Source organism: Crocuta crocuta, unplaced genomic scaffold (assembly GCF_008692635.1).
Source record: "Crocuta crocuta isolate KB4526 unplaced genomic scaffold, BGI_CrCroc_1.0 scaffold288, whole genome shotgun sequence".
NCBI classification, from domain to species: domain Eukaryota; kingdom Metazoa; phylum Chordata; class Mammalia; order Carnivora; family Hyaenidae; genus Crocuta; species Crocuta crocuta.
This window is the reverse complement of record NW_027532607.1, coordinates 6,459,745-6,474,605: the sequence shown is the minus strand read 5'-3', so window position 1 is coordinate 6,474,605 and position 14,861 is coordinate 6,459,745. Positions and strand designations below refer to the sequence as shown.

The window sequence follows — 14,861 nt, the reverse complement described above, 5'->3', positions numbered from 1 at the left end:
TTTTAGGGTATTTGTCTATTTTATTTTTCTATCAGTGAAAAGTAGCTACCTGCTTATGGAATATTGGAATGTCAGATTTGAAAAAAAATCATTATCTGGTATAATTCACCTTATTTTATAGAGGGGGGGAAATGAGTAACTTGTTTAAGGTCACACAAAAATTAGTGATGACTGAAGAATAAAATTGAAGTCTCAAACATCACGTCATTCCTCATGTCCCAAGATATGAGGTAGTAGCATGCTTGACAATACTAATTTAAATTTTGTTTTGATCAGCATCTTGATTTTAGCGTGAATCTTTGATTTACAATTTAGCATCCATCTTCATAGAGACCTCAAGCTGTTTGCAATAACTTTCTGCCTGGCACAAAGAACTTGTCATTTTGTTTGAAATCTATGTTGAGGCTACATGTACTGTGAGAACTGATCTTTCATCATGCAGTTAGTATCCATTTAAACCATGCTACTCTTAGCACTGAGGTCATTTGTAGTCACTCAGATCATATATAAAAATGTATCGGATGACAGTCAGTGCAGCTGTCCTTTTGTGGTTTGGGGTATATTTGGAAGGACAGTGTAGGCAAAGGCTTTCCATCATTGAGTGAAGCCACAGTCAGCTGTTAGTTTGTTTCTAGAGTCCAGTGGATTCTCATAGCCCACAGGGTGTGGTACTTCATGGGTACCTTAGGTCCTTGTCTAATAAAGAGGCACCTGTCAGCGCATGATGGAGGTTACCACACCTTCTTAGCACACTGAGTCTTAGCATATTTCCTTCAATGCAGTCTTGTTCCAGTGGATGAGAGAGGAGGAAAAAACAACTCACAAAAGAAGAAGTTTGGAGGCCTGGTAAAACAAGAGGAGTTAGATGAATGGACTCATGGACTTATAGTTATCAAAAATAAGGAGATAGGGGAAAAATTAGACAAGTGTGATCTCATGGAAACTGAGAGAATCGAAATACATAAATGTGGATAAGCATGCGATACCTTCGCAGAGAGATTGTAGTGGTTGTAAAATGAGAAACATTTTTTGGATTTGCCATCTAAAATGCTTCTTGTGCTCTTATTGAACACTTGAGTACAGCTTACTTAGTTCTGTTCCCAATTGTTTTCATATGTAGATTATCCATTCCCCCAAACTATAAATTCGCTGAGTTATCACACAACATTCCCATCTGTAACCATCCCACTAAACAGTATAGTTTTCTGACATAAAGACCTAGGAATCACACACACACAGGGTTTTGAGTTCCAACTTTGTCACTGACTAACTGTGTGGTCTTGAGGATGTTATTTATGGTCTCTGGACCCTGGATTTCCCATACAAAGAAGAAATAGTAAGAATGACCATATTATGGTGCTATGAGCATTAAAACAAACAATGCATGCTAAGTTCTTAATGCCTGGGGTGTGTGTAATATTCAGTGAATTTAATAGCTACAATTTTTACTATTTTTATTATAATTCTTACATTAATAAGATCCAGCAAAGGTTCAGTACAGTGGTCAATACACATAAACTGACGAAAAAACTGATTCTTAAAACAGAACAGTGAAAAATCATCTCTATCCCCCATCCCACATTTACCAGTATTTTAAAAGGAAATAAGTTCATTGTAATCAAAATGCACAATCTCAGTAAAATTACCTGTTTGGAATGGGCAATAAATGGAGCAAGAATGACATTGAGAAAGCATTAGTTTAGGTAGGAGGCAGTATGGACTTCTAAAAACAACTACCCATATAGCTTCTCATCCTATGCAGGTTTTTATACATTCACAATATTGTTACCTTAGCTATAAAAAGGTGATTTCTCTCTTTATCTTATTGTCTTAGATTGCATGTAATGCACCATCAGGAAGTCTTTGCCTTAATCTCCAGATTTTTATCTAAAATGTTTCTGTTGGGGAGCAAACAGTCATATTTATTCTCATTAACAAAATCCCTTCCCTTCCCTTCTCCCTCTGAAGGGAGGGAATTCTCCCTCTGAAGGTATGTGGGGAAATTCTGTTATATATGATGAGAACATTTACATTTTAAATATTTTCCTAAATATCAATGGACTGTATATGTTTGACATGCAGTATATCTTAACTTGCCTTGTAGACCGCAACCATCATGTTTGACACCCTTGTAATGAATTACTTCAACTTACCTATCTTGATTTCCAGCATGATATTAGTTCCCTCATCTACCATGGGTGAATTTCTAGCTTTTTTGGCCGAGGTAAGAAATATTAACCACTATGTCATTAATTTTGAATATGCAGCCTATTAAAGTGCTTTGCCCCAATTCCATAAAGACAAAGTACAGGTTGGTGGTTTCCTGGGGTTGGGATGGGAATGGGGATTGACAGCAAATGCATATGAGGTATCTCTTTGGGATGATGGAAATGTTATTAAGTTGAATTGTGGTGATGCTCTCCCAACTCTATAAATTTACTAAAAATCCTTGAATTGTATACCTCAAATGAGTGAATTTCCTGGCCTGAAAAATTAACCTCAATAAAGCTTTGCCATATGCACTTTGTAAAACATAAGCAATGTCAAATGCTATTCAAGTCTAACGCCAGATTGAAAAATGTTGCCTAGTTTAATAGGTATTCATTATCCATTGTGAGGATAAAACCATCTACAATGCCATTTAGTCGTTCAAAAATATACATTAACCAGTACTCTGTGGTAGGTCCTGTGCTGGTCACTGGGGACACCTGATGAACAAGATGGCAAAATGCATCTTTTCACCGTTCACTTGGTGAAACAAGTCAATGCAAAAGGATTAAAGGTTCCAAAATAGAAGGGCAAAGTGCCTAGGGCAACACACAAAGCATAGTTGACATGTTCTAGAGAGTCAGAAGATTCTTCCAGGGGGAGCAGTGCTCCAACAGGATCCTGAAGAATGAGTCAGAATTAATTAGTGGGAGAGTAGAGCAGGAGGTAAGCATAATCTGTGCAGGGAGGCAAAGACACTGAAGCAGGAAAGACCAGGAGGCATTAAAGAAAGTGGGAGTCAGATGGAAAGAAGTGTACAATGAGATGAGCTGAATAGCTCAGCCAGGAACATGCTCTTTAGAGCCCCACATCAACTGGAATGATACGTCAAAGAAAATAGAGAAAGTGGCCCTAATCCCTCATGTTCTTGGGGACCCAGGGAAGCCTTCTGTCTGCAAAAGTCCTCTTCCATTGATTGAGCAACACTTAGAATTCTCAACCGGAAATTCATTCCTTGTTTAAAGCATTTCTTCCCCCCAAATATAAGCAGACCTGCCAAGTGAACCACACTAACTTAGATCTGTCATACATTATTTAGGAGGAATGAGCCACTTTCTGAATGTACTGACTGAGGAAGAAAGACTAGCATGATGTGGCTAACTATTATGGTGGGAAAGTCACCACTGGGGTAGGAAGGGCCCCAGAAAAGGCTCTTGAAGAGCATTTGGGGCAAATATTTTCAATCCCTATTATTTTTCAAAAGGATCCTCTCTCTGTGATGCTTTCAGTAGACTTGAAGCAAATGTTAAACCAAAAGATTAAACAACGGCAACAACAACAAAGATTGGAAAAGAGGAACAAACATAGGTCTCCCTGAGAGACAGCATGGAGTAGGGGTCCCTTCTCTTCCCTGCAGGAAATTACTTGTCACCAGTGCACACAGGGGAATCAAGCTTAATGCTTACATTGAAAATATGCAATGTAGACTTCCATTCGATTGACTGATTGGTTGGTTGGTTGGTTGGTTGGTTGGTTGATTGGAATTCCATACTATTTAAATGCATATCATAAAGTTGATGAATTTCCATTTAGCTCTTTTTCTTTTTGTCTTTGCAGAGAGCCCAGGTGCACGATGATTCAAACAATCCAGACCACCATTTTGACCTGAGTGCAGTTGATCTTCTAGTATGCCTAATAGTAAGAAGGCCTTTCTACCTCTCTATCTATTTTTTTATAGTTATAATTTACTATAATAACCATTTGGTCTTATCTGATGGGTACCAACTTTGACAGCCCTTTTGATATAGTCTCAGAATAAGATAATTCAAATACGATTCCAAAGCATGAGTTAGTTTTTATATGCATGAGTGGACTGGGTAGGTCCAGAATTTAATATGAAATTAATTTTTCATGTTTATTTATCCTGTTTATTCCATCTCCAAATTTGAGAGAGCTTATAAGAAACATAGGTTTGATATAGCTTAAATCCTTTGCATTAGAGATAAAAAGGGCAAAGTTGAATAATAAAAATGAAAGGAAACGATTTTGTTTGTGTGCTTAGGCTGAAGAAAGCAACTGTCTCTGAATACAATGTGTCACTACTTTTCCAGATATAGGAGTAAAAATGGACAGAAGTCTCTGCCTTTGTGGAGCTTATATTCTGGTGGGAGGAGACAGACAATACACTAAAATAAATAGTATATATTGTGTCAGATGGGTAGTCATGAATAGGCCTGATTGAGAAATAAAGATCAGAGGTGGGGCAAGATGGCAGGCTGTAGGGATAGCTTGGGGAAGAGCGCTCCAGTAACAGGGGCATGAGGGACCCTGGCTTGTCCCAGGGTGAGCCAGGAGGCCAGTGTGGCTGTGGCAGAGTGACCAAGGAGAGAATGGTACAAGAGAAGGTCTCAGAGGTCACAGGGTTTAGTGCGTGGACAGAAAAAGCTCACACAGAGCATTCTGGGTCACTATAAGGACTAACTTTTCTTTTGAGTAACCGAGGACACATTGGAGGGTTTTAAGCAAAGCAGTATGAATAGACTTATGTTTTATTTTATTTTTGTTTTTTTCAAGGTTATTTATTTTGAGAGAGACAGAGATGGTGTGAGTGGGGGAGGGACAGAGAGAGAGGAAGAGAGAGAGAATCCCAAGCGGGCCCCATACTGCCAGCACAGAGCACAGTGCAGGGACTCGAACCCATAAAACCCTGAGATCATGACCTGAGCCACAAGCAAGAGGTAGATGCTTACCCGACTGAGCCACCCAGGCACCATGTTTGTTGGGTTTTTTTAGTTTATTTATGGACTTGTGTTGTAAAAGAGTAGCTCTAGTTACTGTGTTAAGCACAGATGTCGGAAGAAAGGGGAGAAGGAGAAGGGTACCAGGGAGCAAGGGGTTGTAATATTATAACGAGAAATCATGACAGCCTGGACCTTGGCGGGGAGCAGCACAGGCAGGAGTAAGAGACAGTTGGGTTCTGGGTGATTTTGAAGTTAGAGCAGGGGAAATCCGCTGACAGACAGGATGTGGGTTGTGAGCAGAAAGGAGGCAGATGCCCGAAGCTGGATTGTCACTGTGCAGCCAGATTTCTCCCCTATTCGTAAGAATGATTCCCCTGCATTTTACCTGAAGACAAAGACCAGCAATTTAATTTAGACATTTAAATAAAATTTGTGAACTTATGCCTACATGTAACTGTTTTTTCTTTGCTCCTAGCCCTACATTCAGACGTTGATATTGGCTTTCATCCTGAGATGCATGGAAGCAAAGTGGGGAAAGAAAATAATGCGAAGGGATCCTGTTTTCAGGTTGGGATAAAACTTGATTTTGACCTCAATATCCTATTTGAACCTCTCTGCATAGTGGCCGCAGTACTGACTCATTGATGTGGGTTTATATTTACAACATAGGCAGGATGCTGATTTTCGCAATGGTCGCTGGATTGCTGCCTTACTGCCTGGAAATAAGACTCTCAGTCACTAATCAGCAGAAGGAAGTTTTCAGTTCCTCAGAAATTTAATGAATACTCCCCTGTAAGATGATCACACATCCCTGAACAGAGGAGATGGAATGGAGTTGGTTGAGCAATGTAGTTGAGAGTGTTTTCATAACGGACTTTCTAGAAGATGCTGAAGCAAATGTCAGGTGTGATTTAGATAGGCTCAGAGGCAACAGAAAAAATGTAGGTGACCTGATTTTTCGAGCAGCAGCAGTATTTGCCAGCAAATTTGCATGGGTCAGAGATTCTAACTGGAAGACAGGAACAACATGGAGAAGGCAATTCTGGCTACAGGAATGGGAGTTTGTTGAATCACCAGTTTGTTGAAAGAAAGGGCAATGGTACAACCACAGAGATGCTGATTGAAGGATATCATTCATAATGAAGAAATCCTATGTACTACATTTCGTTTTCTCCACAGAATTTCCCCCCAGAGTAGAGGTGCTCAGCCTAACCTACAAGAACCTGATGATGAGGATGAAGATGTGAAAGCAGAAAGGATAAGAACAGCGACTGCACTGGTCACTTCACATTCAGACGAGGTAGAAAAACAAGTGACAAAGTGCATGTTAATGGCCCTATATTCAAGAAGTGTCAAGAATAGAGGTGGATCTGTTGGTTTTCTTTTTGAAAGTTTGGAGTTTGGTGCCTTTTCAAAATTCCTAAATATACAAGTGCTTCTTTGGAGCGTCCTGGAAGCTCAGAGGAGAACGTGGAATATAAAGGTTTTATTCCACTTAAGAAAAAAAAGTTTTAATGTTTATTTTTGAGCGAGAAAGAGACCAAATGCATGTAAGGGGAGGGGCAGAGGGAGAGGGAGGCACAGACTCTGAAGCAGGCTCCAGGCTCTGAGCTGTCAGCACAGAGCCCAACGTGGGGCTCAAACCCAGGAAACACAAGATCATGACCTGAGCTGAAGTCGGACATTCAACCGACCGAGCCAACCCAGGTGCCCTGGTTTTATTCTCCTTCTGAGAAAAATGGGCTTTGATAGGTAGAGCTATAATTTCAAAACCAAAAATTTCACAAGGTGGAGAATTTATGTGAGATTTGTTACAAAATACTGAATGGGAATTAAGATTTAAAGTGTTTTAGATGTTGTGATGTGCCCCCGAGCTTCAGCACTTCTGGAAAGGCAAGGAGCCAGTTTCCACGAAGCTATCTGTTTTATTTTAGGAGCAAGAAATATTGTTGACACCAATGAATGCATGTTACATTTGAAACAAGCGACATTGATTTGATTACTCTCCATTTAAAATATACTTTGTTTTGGGGCGCCTGGGTGGCTTAGACCCAGGCGCGTCCGACTTTCCGACTTTCGCTTAGGTCATGATCTCGCGGTTTGTGGGTTCGAGCCCCGCGTCGGGCTCTGTGCTGACTGCCAGCTCGGAGCCTGGAGCCTGTTTCAGTCTGTGGCTCCCTCTCTCTCTGTCCCTCCCCTGCTCACGCTGCCTCCCTCTCCTAGAAATAAATCAAACATTAAAAAAAAAATTTTTAAATATACTTTGTTTTATGACATAGAGTAAGAAAGATTCTAGCAGTGAGAATGTAGGAACTTAACATCTCTGAATCTTAAGAGGAAAATCACACTGTCCTCTATTCCAGAAACCTGTCATAATTGCTAGCTGTCTCCACAAAGAATATGTGGGGAAGAAGAAAAGTTGCTTCTCAAAGAGGAAGAAGAAAGTTGCAGCAAGAAATATCTCCTTCTGTGTTAATAAAGGTTTGGAAGAATCACTTAAGCTTATTCACCATTCTTTTACAAGTACCCACTGAACATCTATGTTATAGGCACCATTGTACTTGCTGAAGCATTCATTCATTCGTTCATTCAACATATATTTTTAAGCATGCCAGGGACTACTTTGGGTTCTGGAATATAATCATGAAAGAAATAGGCAAGTCCCTAACTTCATGGATTTTACATCCTAAGAGAGGATCAGAAAACAGAAATAACTTACCTAGAGAAGTGTCGGCACAAAAGCAAATTCTTTTTCTTTTTTCTTTTTTTAAATGTTTATTTTGAGAGAGAGAGAGAGAAAGAGATGGGGAGAGGGGCAGAGAGAGGGAGACACAGAATCTGAAGCAGGCTCCAGGCTCTGAGCTGTCAGCACAGAGCCCGACGTGGGGCTTGAACCCACGAACCACAAGATCACGACCTGAGCCGAAGTCCAATGCTTAACGGACTAAGCCACCGAGGCGCCCCAGCACATAAGCACTTTCTATGTGGAGCATTCAAATACGTGAAATGACACAAGCAACTTGGGGCTACATTCACTTAGGGTTAGGGAAGACCTTTCTTGAGAAGTAACGTGTAAGCCTAGACCTGGGTGATAAGAAGGTGTCAGTTACGTGAGCAGGAAGAGATCGGAGCACCCAGGGAGAGAGAACAGCGAGGCCAGGGACTCAGACTTAGGGTTGCCTTTGGAAAGGTCGAGGCTCAGAGGTCAGTGGCTGAATTTGCAGGTGGGAGGGAGGAAGTCCAAGAGCAGAGCTGGGCCAGATTAGATGCTGCTCTGTGAAATACAGCCAGGGGGTTAGATTTTTACACCAAGGTAGTAGAATGCCACCAGAGGGTTTTTAGCCAGCTTTTTGTTACCATTTAAGCTTTGAAAAAAACTTCACATTAGCTATTGTTTGCTTGTAAATATGGGTGGCAGACAAATTAAGAGGCTCTTATATCAGTTCAGATGAAAAACGATAGTGGCTTGGACGCAGGTTGGGGAATTCAGGATGGACAAAATGTCCTTGACTTTCCAAGTTTAGGAATCACTTAAACATGGACTCAAAACATCTGTGGTCTACTACCAAAGCACATCTGGCACATTTTTCCCTGAAACAGTAATCTGGAAAACAAAAGACTTATTGACATCAGAGCCACAAGATTTTCACTAGTATTTCATATAATTATAGGAATTAAAGAACATGGTTTGGTGACATGAATTACAAACATGTTATAAATTTCAAAGTAGTACCACCGGTGCACATATCTCAGAAGAAATAGATTTGTGATAATTCGCTTCCCAGATTGATAATCAGTGATTCTCTTTCAGGTGAGATTTTGGGATTGCTAGGCGCTAACGGTGCTGGTAAAAGTTCATCTATTAGAATGATTTCTGGGATCGCAAAGCCCACAGCTGGAGAGGTAGTAAAAAATGCAAGAATGATTTTCATTCCCAAAATATAAATTTCATGATAAATGCAGGCTGTATCTTTGTAAGACTCTACTTTTAGTAGTTTCAGTAATTTTCTATAATAAATGTATGAACCAGTTTCTGTTATATTTATTTTTTTAGATTTCTAATTTTGGTATACTTATTTATCTTTTTAATTAAACATTTCCTATTGAAGTACAGTTAATATACAGTGTTTAGTTTCAGGTATACAATATAATGATTTCAATATTTCTATCATTTGCAACAACGTGCATGGGTGCAGAGGGTATAATGTGAAATGAGTGAAATAAGACAGAGAAAGACAAATGCTTTATGATTTCACTCTTAGAATAATTTTTTGATGCTGAAAATACTGGTATTCTTTTTAAAAAATTTTTTTTAATGTTTTTTATTTATTTGTGAGAGAGAGAGAGAAACAGCACGAGCAGGGGAGAGTCAGAGAGAGGGAGATACAGAATCTGAAACAGGCTCCAGGCTCTGAGCTAGCTGTCAGCTCAGAGCCCGAGGCAGGGCTTGAACCCACAAACTGTGAGATCATGACCTGAGCCGAAGTCGGACACTTAACCGACCGAGCCACCCAGGTGCCCCAAAAACTGTGGTATTCTTTAGCTCAGTGTTGGTTTTCTGAAGAATTGCGAGATTGGAGAAAAGGCTACGTGTGTGTCTAAAACCGGTTTACTTTCTTAGGTGGAGCTGAGAGGATGTGGTCCCGTTGGGGGTCGGCAGGGAGACACCACGGTGGAGTTCCTGGGTTACTGTCCCCAGGAGAACGTGCTGTGGCCCTGCCTGACAGTGAGGGAACATCTGGAGGTGTTCGCGGCCATCAAAGGGCTGAGGAAAGGGGACGCTGCTGTTGCCATTTCCCGGTAAAATGAGGTCATGTGATTCCTTTGTGTCCAGAGGCAGGGAGGGCGGCTATCCTACTGATGATAGATTTGCGAATAAAGAATGGAGAGTAGAAATGATGTCTCCACCTTTGTTCAGAGTCAGTGTCGAGCAGGGATGGAGGTCAGGAGCTGTGTCCTGCATCCTTGATTGAGGGATCTTTAAAAAAAAAAAAAAGTAATAATTGCATATAATAATTGACAATGTTAAATGAATGAATGATCATGAATAGTTACGCTTCAGAACTTTTGACGAGATGAAAAATCTTCCATGTTCTGAAACAAACGGTTTTTTTCTTTGATCGTTAGAGTTTCAGTGTAATAGCGCCAAGCTTCCTTCCGAACGCTATTACTCTTCCGTGGGATTACATTTTCCAAAAACCCTCCTTTGAGCTGATATTCTCATCCTGTTTTCCATCAGATTGGTGGATACTTTCACGCTGCATGAACAGCTAAATGTGCCGGTGCAGAAATTGACGACAGGAGCCACTAGAAAGGTACGTGTGATGTGTGACGTTATTCCAAGTGCTGATATGATGGGAGCAGCAAAATAAGCTGCCTGTCTGCTTTTCAGTTGTCTTTTGTGCTGAGTGTCCTGGGAAATTCACCGATCCTGCTTCTGGATGAACCATCGACAGGCATGGACCCCAGAGGACAGCAGCAAATGTGGTGAGCACTGTCATAACCCTCAGAGCCAGGAGTATAAACTATATAAAAGCTGTGTTTTTAAACTGATCTTGGAACATCAAATCCACTCATTTGTAATCTAGTGAAGATAATTCATATAATTGGGAAAATAAATATATTTAACATATAGATTCTCTAATGTATTATTTCATGTGGTATTAACATTAAAAAAAAAAAAACCCTTAGGATGAGTGGGTGACTCAGTTGGTTAAGCCTCCGACTTCAGCTCAGGTCATGATCTCAGGGTTTGTGGGTTCGAGCCCCGCATCAGGCTCTGTGCTGACAGCTCGGAGCCTAGAGCCTGCTTCAGATTCTGTGTCTCCCTCTCCCTCTGCCCCTCCCCCACTTGCTCACGGGCACACGGGCTTGCGCTCTCTCTCTCTCTCAAAAATAAATAAAAACATTTTTAAAAACTTTTTTAAAACTTTTACGTCTTTTGTTGGAGCTTTAGGTCTTGCAATTTGGAGTATAATTTTTTAAATTATTGAGGTGTATCTAACAAGCTTATTTTAGAAGCTATGAACTTATATATTTCCCCGTTTCTTTTTCTCCCGCCTTTACCAAATCTGTCAAATTTGCTCATTCAGTTTTTCTTAATTTTTAATCATTTTTACTTTCCTTCCTAGGACGTTCCATTTGGATTAATAAAATTATCTTGTCCAAATTCATATCTGTGACTGTCCAATAGTTTCCCTTCTTCTTTAAAGAACTTTGTTGTGGAAACTTTGTACAAACGTAAAGAGAATCATCGATGAATCCATATACCCGTTACCCATTTCAACAGTCACCCACCCAGGGTGCACCCTTTACATTATACTTCCACCCACTTCTTTCCTCCACTCTCTTATTAGTACGAAGCAAACACTAAGCAGCCTATCCTTTATTTATAAATATTTAAGTTAGTTTCTTCAAAAGATAGGAAATTTTCTTTTTTCAAAACTTAACCAGAATGCCGTGGGTGTACCTAGGAATATTAAATATTAATATTAAAGCATTACAAATATTAAAAGCTTCACATTATCAAAAACTTTATCAATATTCACATTTCTGCTTTTTGAATTAGAAACTTGACCTGTAAATATGATTCATAAACTGTATTTTATCTCTACAATNCCATTCATCTGTTGATGGACACTTAGGCTCTTTCCATGTTTTAGCTATTGTGGAGAGTGCTGCTATGAACATTGGGGTACATGTGCTCCTATGCATCAGCATTTCTGTATCCCTTGGGTAAATTCCTAGCAGTGCTATTGCTGGGTCATACGGGAGTTTTCCTACCCTTTTTTTAATGGCAAGTTTTTTATTCATTCCAGGCAGGTGATCCAGGCAGCCATTAAAAACACAGAGAGGGGGGCCCTACTGACCACCCATTACCTGGCTGAAGCTGAGGCCATTTGTGACCGCATCGCCATCATGGTATCTGGAAGGCTGAGGTGGGTGTCTTTCTGGAGTCTGTGCTTGACCATCAAAACAAGATTCCCCATAGAAAGCACAAAATCACTCTTAGCACCTGGAGTTCTCCCCTTCAGCTCACTCAGAGATATACCCTTTCCTTCCATTTGAAATGTAAAAATAATGTAAGAGGGACACCTGGGTGGCTCAGTCAGTTGAGTGTCTGACTTCAGCTCAGGTCATGATCTCACAGTTCATGGGTATGAGCCCCGTATTGGGCTCTTCACTGACAGCTCAGAGCCTGCTTGGGATTCTCTCTCCCACTCTCATATCCTCTCTCTCTGTCTCTCTCTCTCTCTCTCTCTCTCTCTCAAAAATAAACATTTAAAGAAAAGAAAAAAGTAAGAAACTTAAGAAGCAATATTTTTTCCAACACATTTTCCTTCTTGCCCATAGGTGCATCGGCTCCATCCAGCACCTGAAAAACAAACTTGGCAAGGATTACTTTCTAGAACTGAAAGTGAAGGAATTGTCCCAAGTGACCTGGGTCCAAGCTGAGATTCTGAAGCTCTTCCCACAGGCTGCACAGCAGGAAAGGTGAAACAGCTTCTGATCATGGAGAAACCTGTTGACTTTACACACTAGAGTGGTTTCTTTTCAGCTCTGTGAGAACTTCAGGATGACTTGACTTCATAATAAAAGTTAGGGACCTCAAAAACTGATTTACAGACTCCTCCAGATTATAAGAGATTTGAGAGCCACCCAGGAAGCTGTGTCCCCTGGGAAGGCTTGAGGACACCTTACGTGAGCCTCCTCAGCCGTCCAAGGCTGGCCCCAGCCCAGAACGAGACTTGGAAAAAATGTGGGAAAGGAACTTCTCCTGCATGGAACCTACCTGGGACCATGGTTGGCCCCATGGCATCCTCCATGGACTCCCTGAATATATTTAAGAGATGAAATATAGACACTTTCAAAGATGTCATGTATTTAAGGTGACTTCCCCTTCAGGAAACAAACAGCAGTCAAGATCATCAAACAGTCTCCCTCTAAATGAGTTTTCATGCCTCAAAATGGAAGATAGAAAGGCACACACACGTGTGTGTGTGTGTGTGTACTTACATGTACACGTATGTTTGTGTATGTCTTCCTGTTGGTGGGGGAGGGTGCAAGGAGGCCAAGCAAGAACTGAATTCGGAACTCCTTGGAGAGGGGAGCACACCAAAGAAGCAGAATCCCAACTGCTATTTCCACCTCAGCACAGCATAAATAGAATGGAATTATCTAAGGCTGTGCCAGGGCAGGTCACCCAGTCCTGTGTCCAGACTTGTGGTGTCACGAATGCAAGAAGCGATTTTGATCTAGGTGGGATGAGCATGAGTGGCCAGGCTGGAAGAGCAGGGGCTGGGCTGCAGAGGGACAGCTGGGAGATCTGAACAGCTGTAGGGCCACCTGGGGGCATCAGACAGTCGTTTGAGAATGAGCTGAGTGAGCCTGGGCATGAAGTCCTACGGCCCGAAGTGGCAAGCAGAAGCAAGATGGGGCAAATCCAAATCCCTTCCGGTCTTCCTGTCCTCAGAGCTCAGAGAAGGTTATAGTTAGAGCCTTTTGACCTTGCCCTAGTCTGTCCCTCTCTCTTAACCTCACACCTCCCTTTCTTTAGCTTTCTAGTGACAAGGATGGAAATACTAAATTAATTAATTAATTGCAACCTAATTTAAACGAAGCAGAGGGATTAGTTCAGAGGTCCGTGTTCAACAATAACAAAAAGTTTGCATACACTGAGCATAAATGCAATAATGCTGCATTGTTTGTAGGAGAATTAGCTCCCACAGCCAGCCACCAAAGACATTTGAAGAATTTTCCATTGCTAATGTTGTTTATTTTATATGTAAGCCGTGCATTAACTGGTATTATTTTTATTTTCTTCAAAGGAAATTGATGTCAGTATCAGTATTTATTTTGATGGTCACCTTTTCCCCTTGAAACTCAACATCAAATATGACCTTTTGCATATTCCCAGGCATTCCTCCTTCTTGGCCTATAAAATACCTTTGGCGGATGTTTACCCTCTATCTCAGACCTTTCACAGACTTGAGGCAGGTAAGAATTATCATTATAAAATAAAATTCTGGAAGAATCTGTTCAGACTTAGGTAATAATTTCATGGTAGATAATTGCGTAATATGTTTTCTTTTTTTAAAGTTTGTTTATTTTGAGAGAGAGAGAGAGCATGAGCAGGGGAGGGGCAGAGAGAGGGAGAAAAAGAGAATCCCAAGTAGGCTCTGCACTGTCAGCCCGGAGCCTGACGCAGGGCTCCCGTCCCACCCGCTGGTAGATCCTGTGAGCTGAGCTGAAGCCAAAAGCCCACGCTTAACAGACTGAGCCCCCGGGTGCCCCATTATATGATACGTTTTTAAAATATGCAAGTGCTTCATGATTCAAAGAATTCTAATGGTGGGTAATGGTGGGATTTAACCCCAACTATGGTGAATCCAGTTCTCTGGAAAGAGGTTTATCTCCAGTGCAGGAGCTGAAGCTACACAAAACACAACTGAGCTGGTTTTATTGTGAATTCATAACATGAACTCGCAAAGCCCGGAAGTGGGGCCTGCTTCGCCTGCGGGTGTGCAGTCCATTCACACCAAGTGCCCTCCACTCCTCTTACACATCCATCTCCTTCCTGCTGTTCTCCCTCGGCAGGTGCCCTGGCTTCATATTTCACGAGTAAAATAAGAGCCACAGAAACCTTCCACCCACCGATCGGGAGACCTGCGTCTGTGCCTGTGCGCTCTGCTTCCCGTCAGAGCGAATGCACCGTCTCTGTCTCTTGCTCAGTCAGCTGCCCTGCTGCCCTACACTGTGCACGACTCCTTTGCCACTTGAAATTCTCTCTTCTTCCTCTTCATCATCACTTCTCTGCTTTCTGCTGGGTCGGTCCCAGCAGCAGACTGTCATGGGGTAGTTTCTCACACAGCACAGTGGTGAAGACCTCCAACTCCCTAGCCGGCCTCTCTA

At 41.4% G+C, this 14,861-nt stretch overlaps 1 protein-coding gene across 1 annotated transcript in view; it reads left to right on the top strand.

Annotated features, from left to right (window-relative positions):
* The window catches only part of ABCA6 (ATP binding cassette subfamily A member 6), a 59,150-nt gene that overhangs the window by 41,501 nt on the left and 2,788 nt on the right, over positions 1 to 14,861 (top strand). The window contains exons 25-36 of the mRNA XM_077780366.1: positions 2,105 to 2,224; positions 3,826 to 3,945; positions 5,425 to 5,516; positions 6,129 to 6,249; positions 7,313 to 7,430; positions 8,761 to 8,852; positions 9,571 to 9,749; positions 10,189 to 10,264; positions 10,342 to 10,436; positions 11,768 to 11,887; positions 12,303 to 12,443; positions 13,867 to 13,946. Coding sequence (XP_077636492.1) covers positions 2,105 to 2,224; positions 3,826 to 3,945; positions 5,425 to 5,516; positions 6,129 to 6,249; positions 7,313 to 7,430; positions 8,761 to 8,852; positions 9,571 to 9,749; positions 10,189 to 10,264; positions 10,342 to 10,436; positions 11,768 to 11,887; positions 12,303 to 12,443; positions 13,867 to 13,946 — 1,354 coding nt within the window. The remainder of the gene's footprint in view (positions 1 to 2,104; positions 2,225 to 3,825; positions 3,946 to 5,424; positions 5,517 to 6,128; positions 6,250 to 7,312; positions 7,431 to 8,760; positions 8,853 to 9,570; positions 9,750 to 10,188; positions 10,265 to 10,341; positions 10,437 to 11,767; positions 11,888 to 12,302; positions 12,444 to 13,866; positions 13,947 to 14,861) is intronic.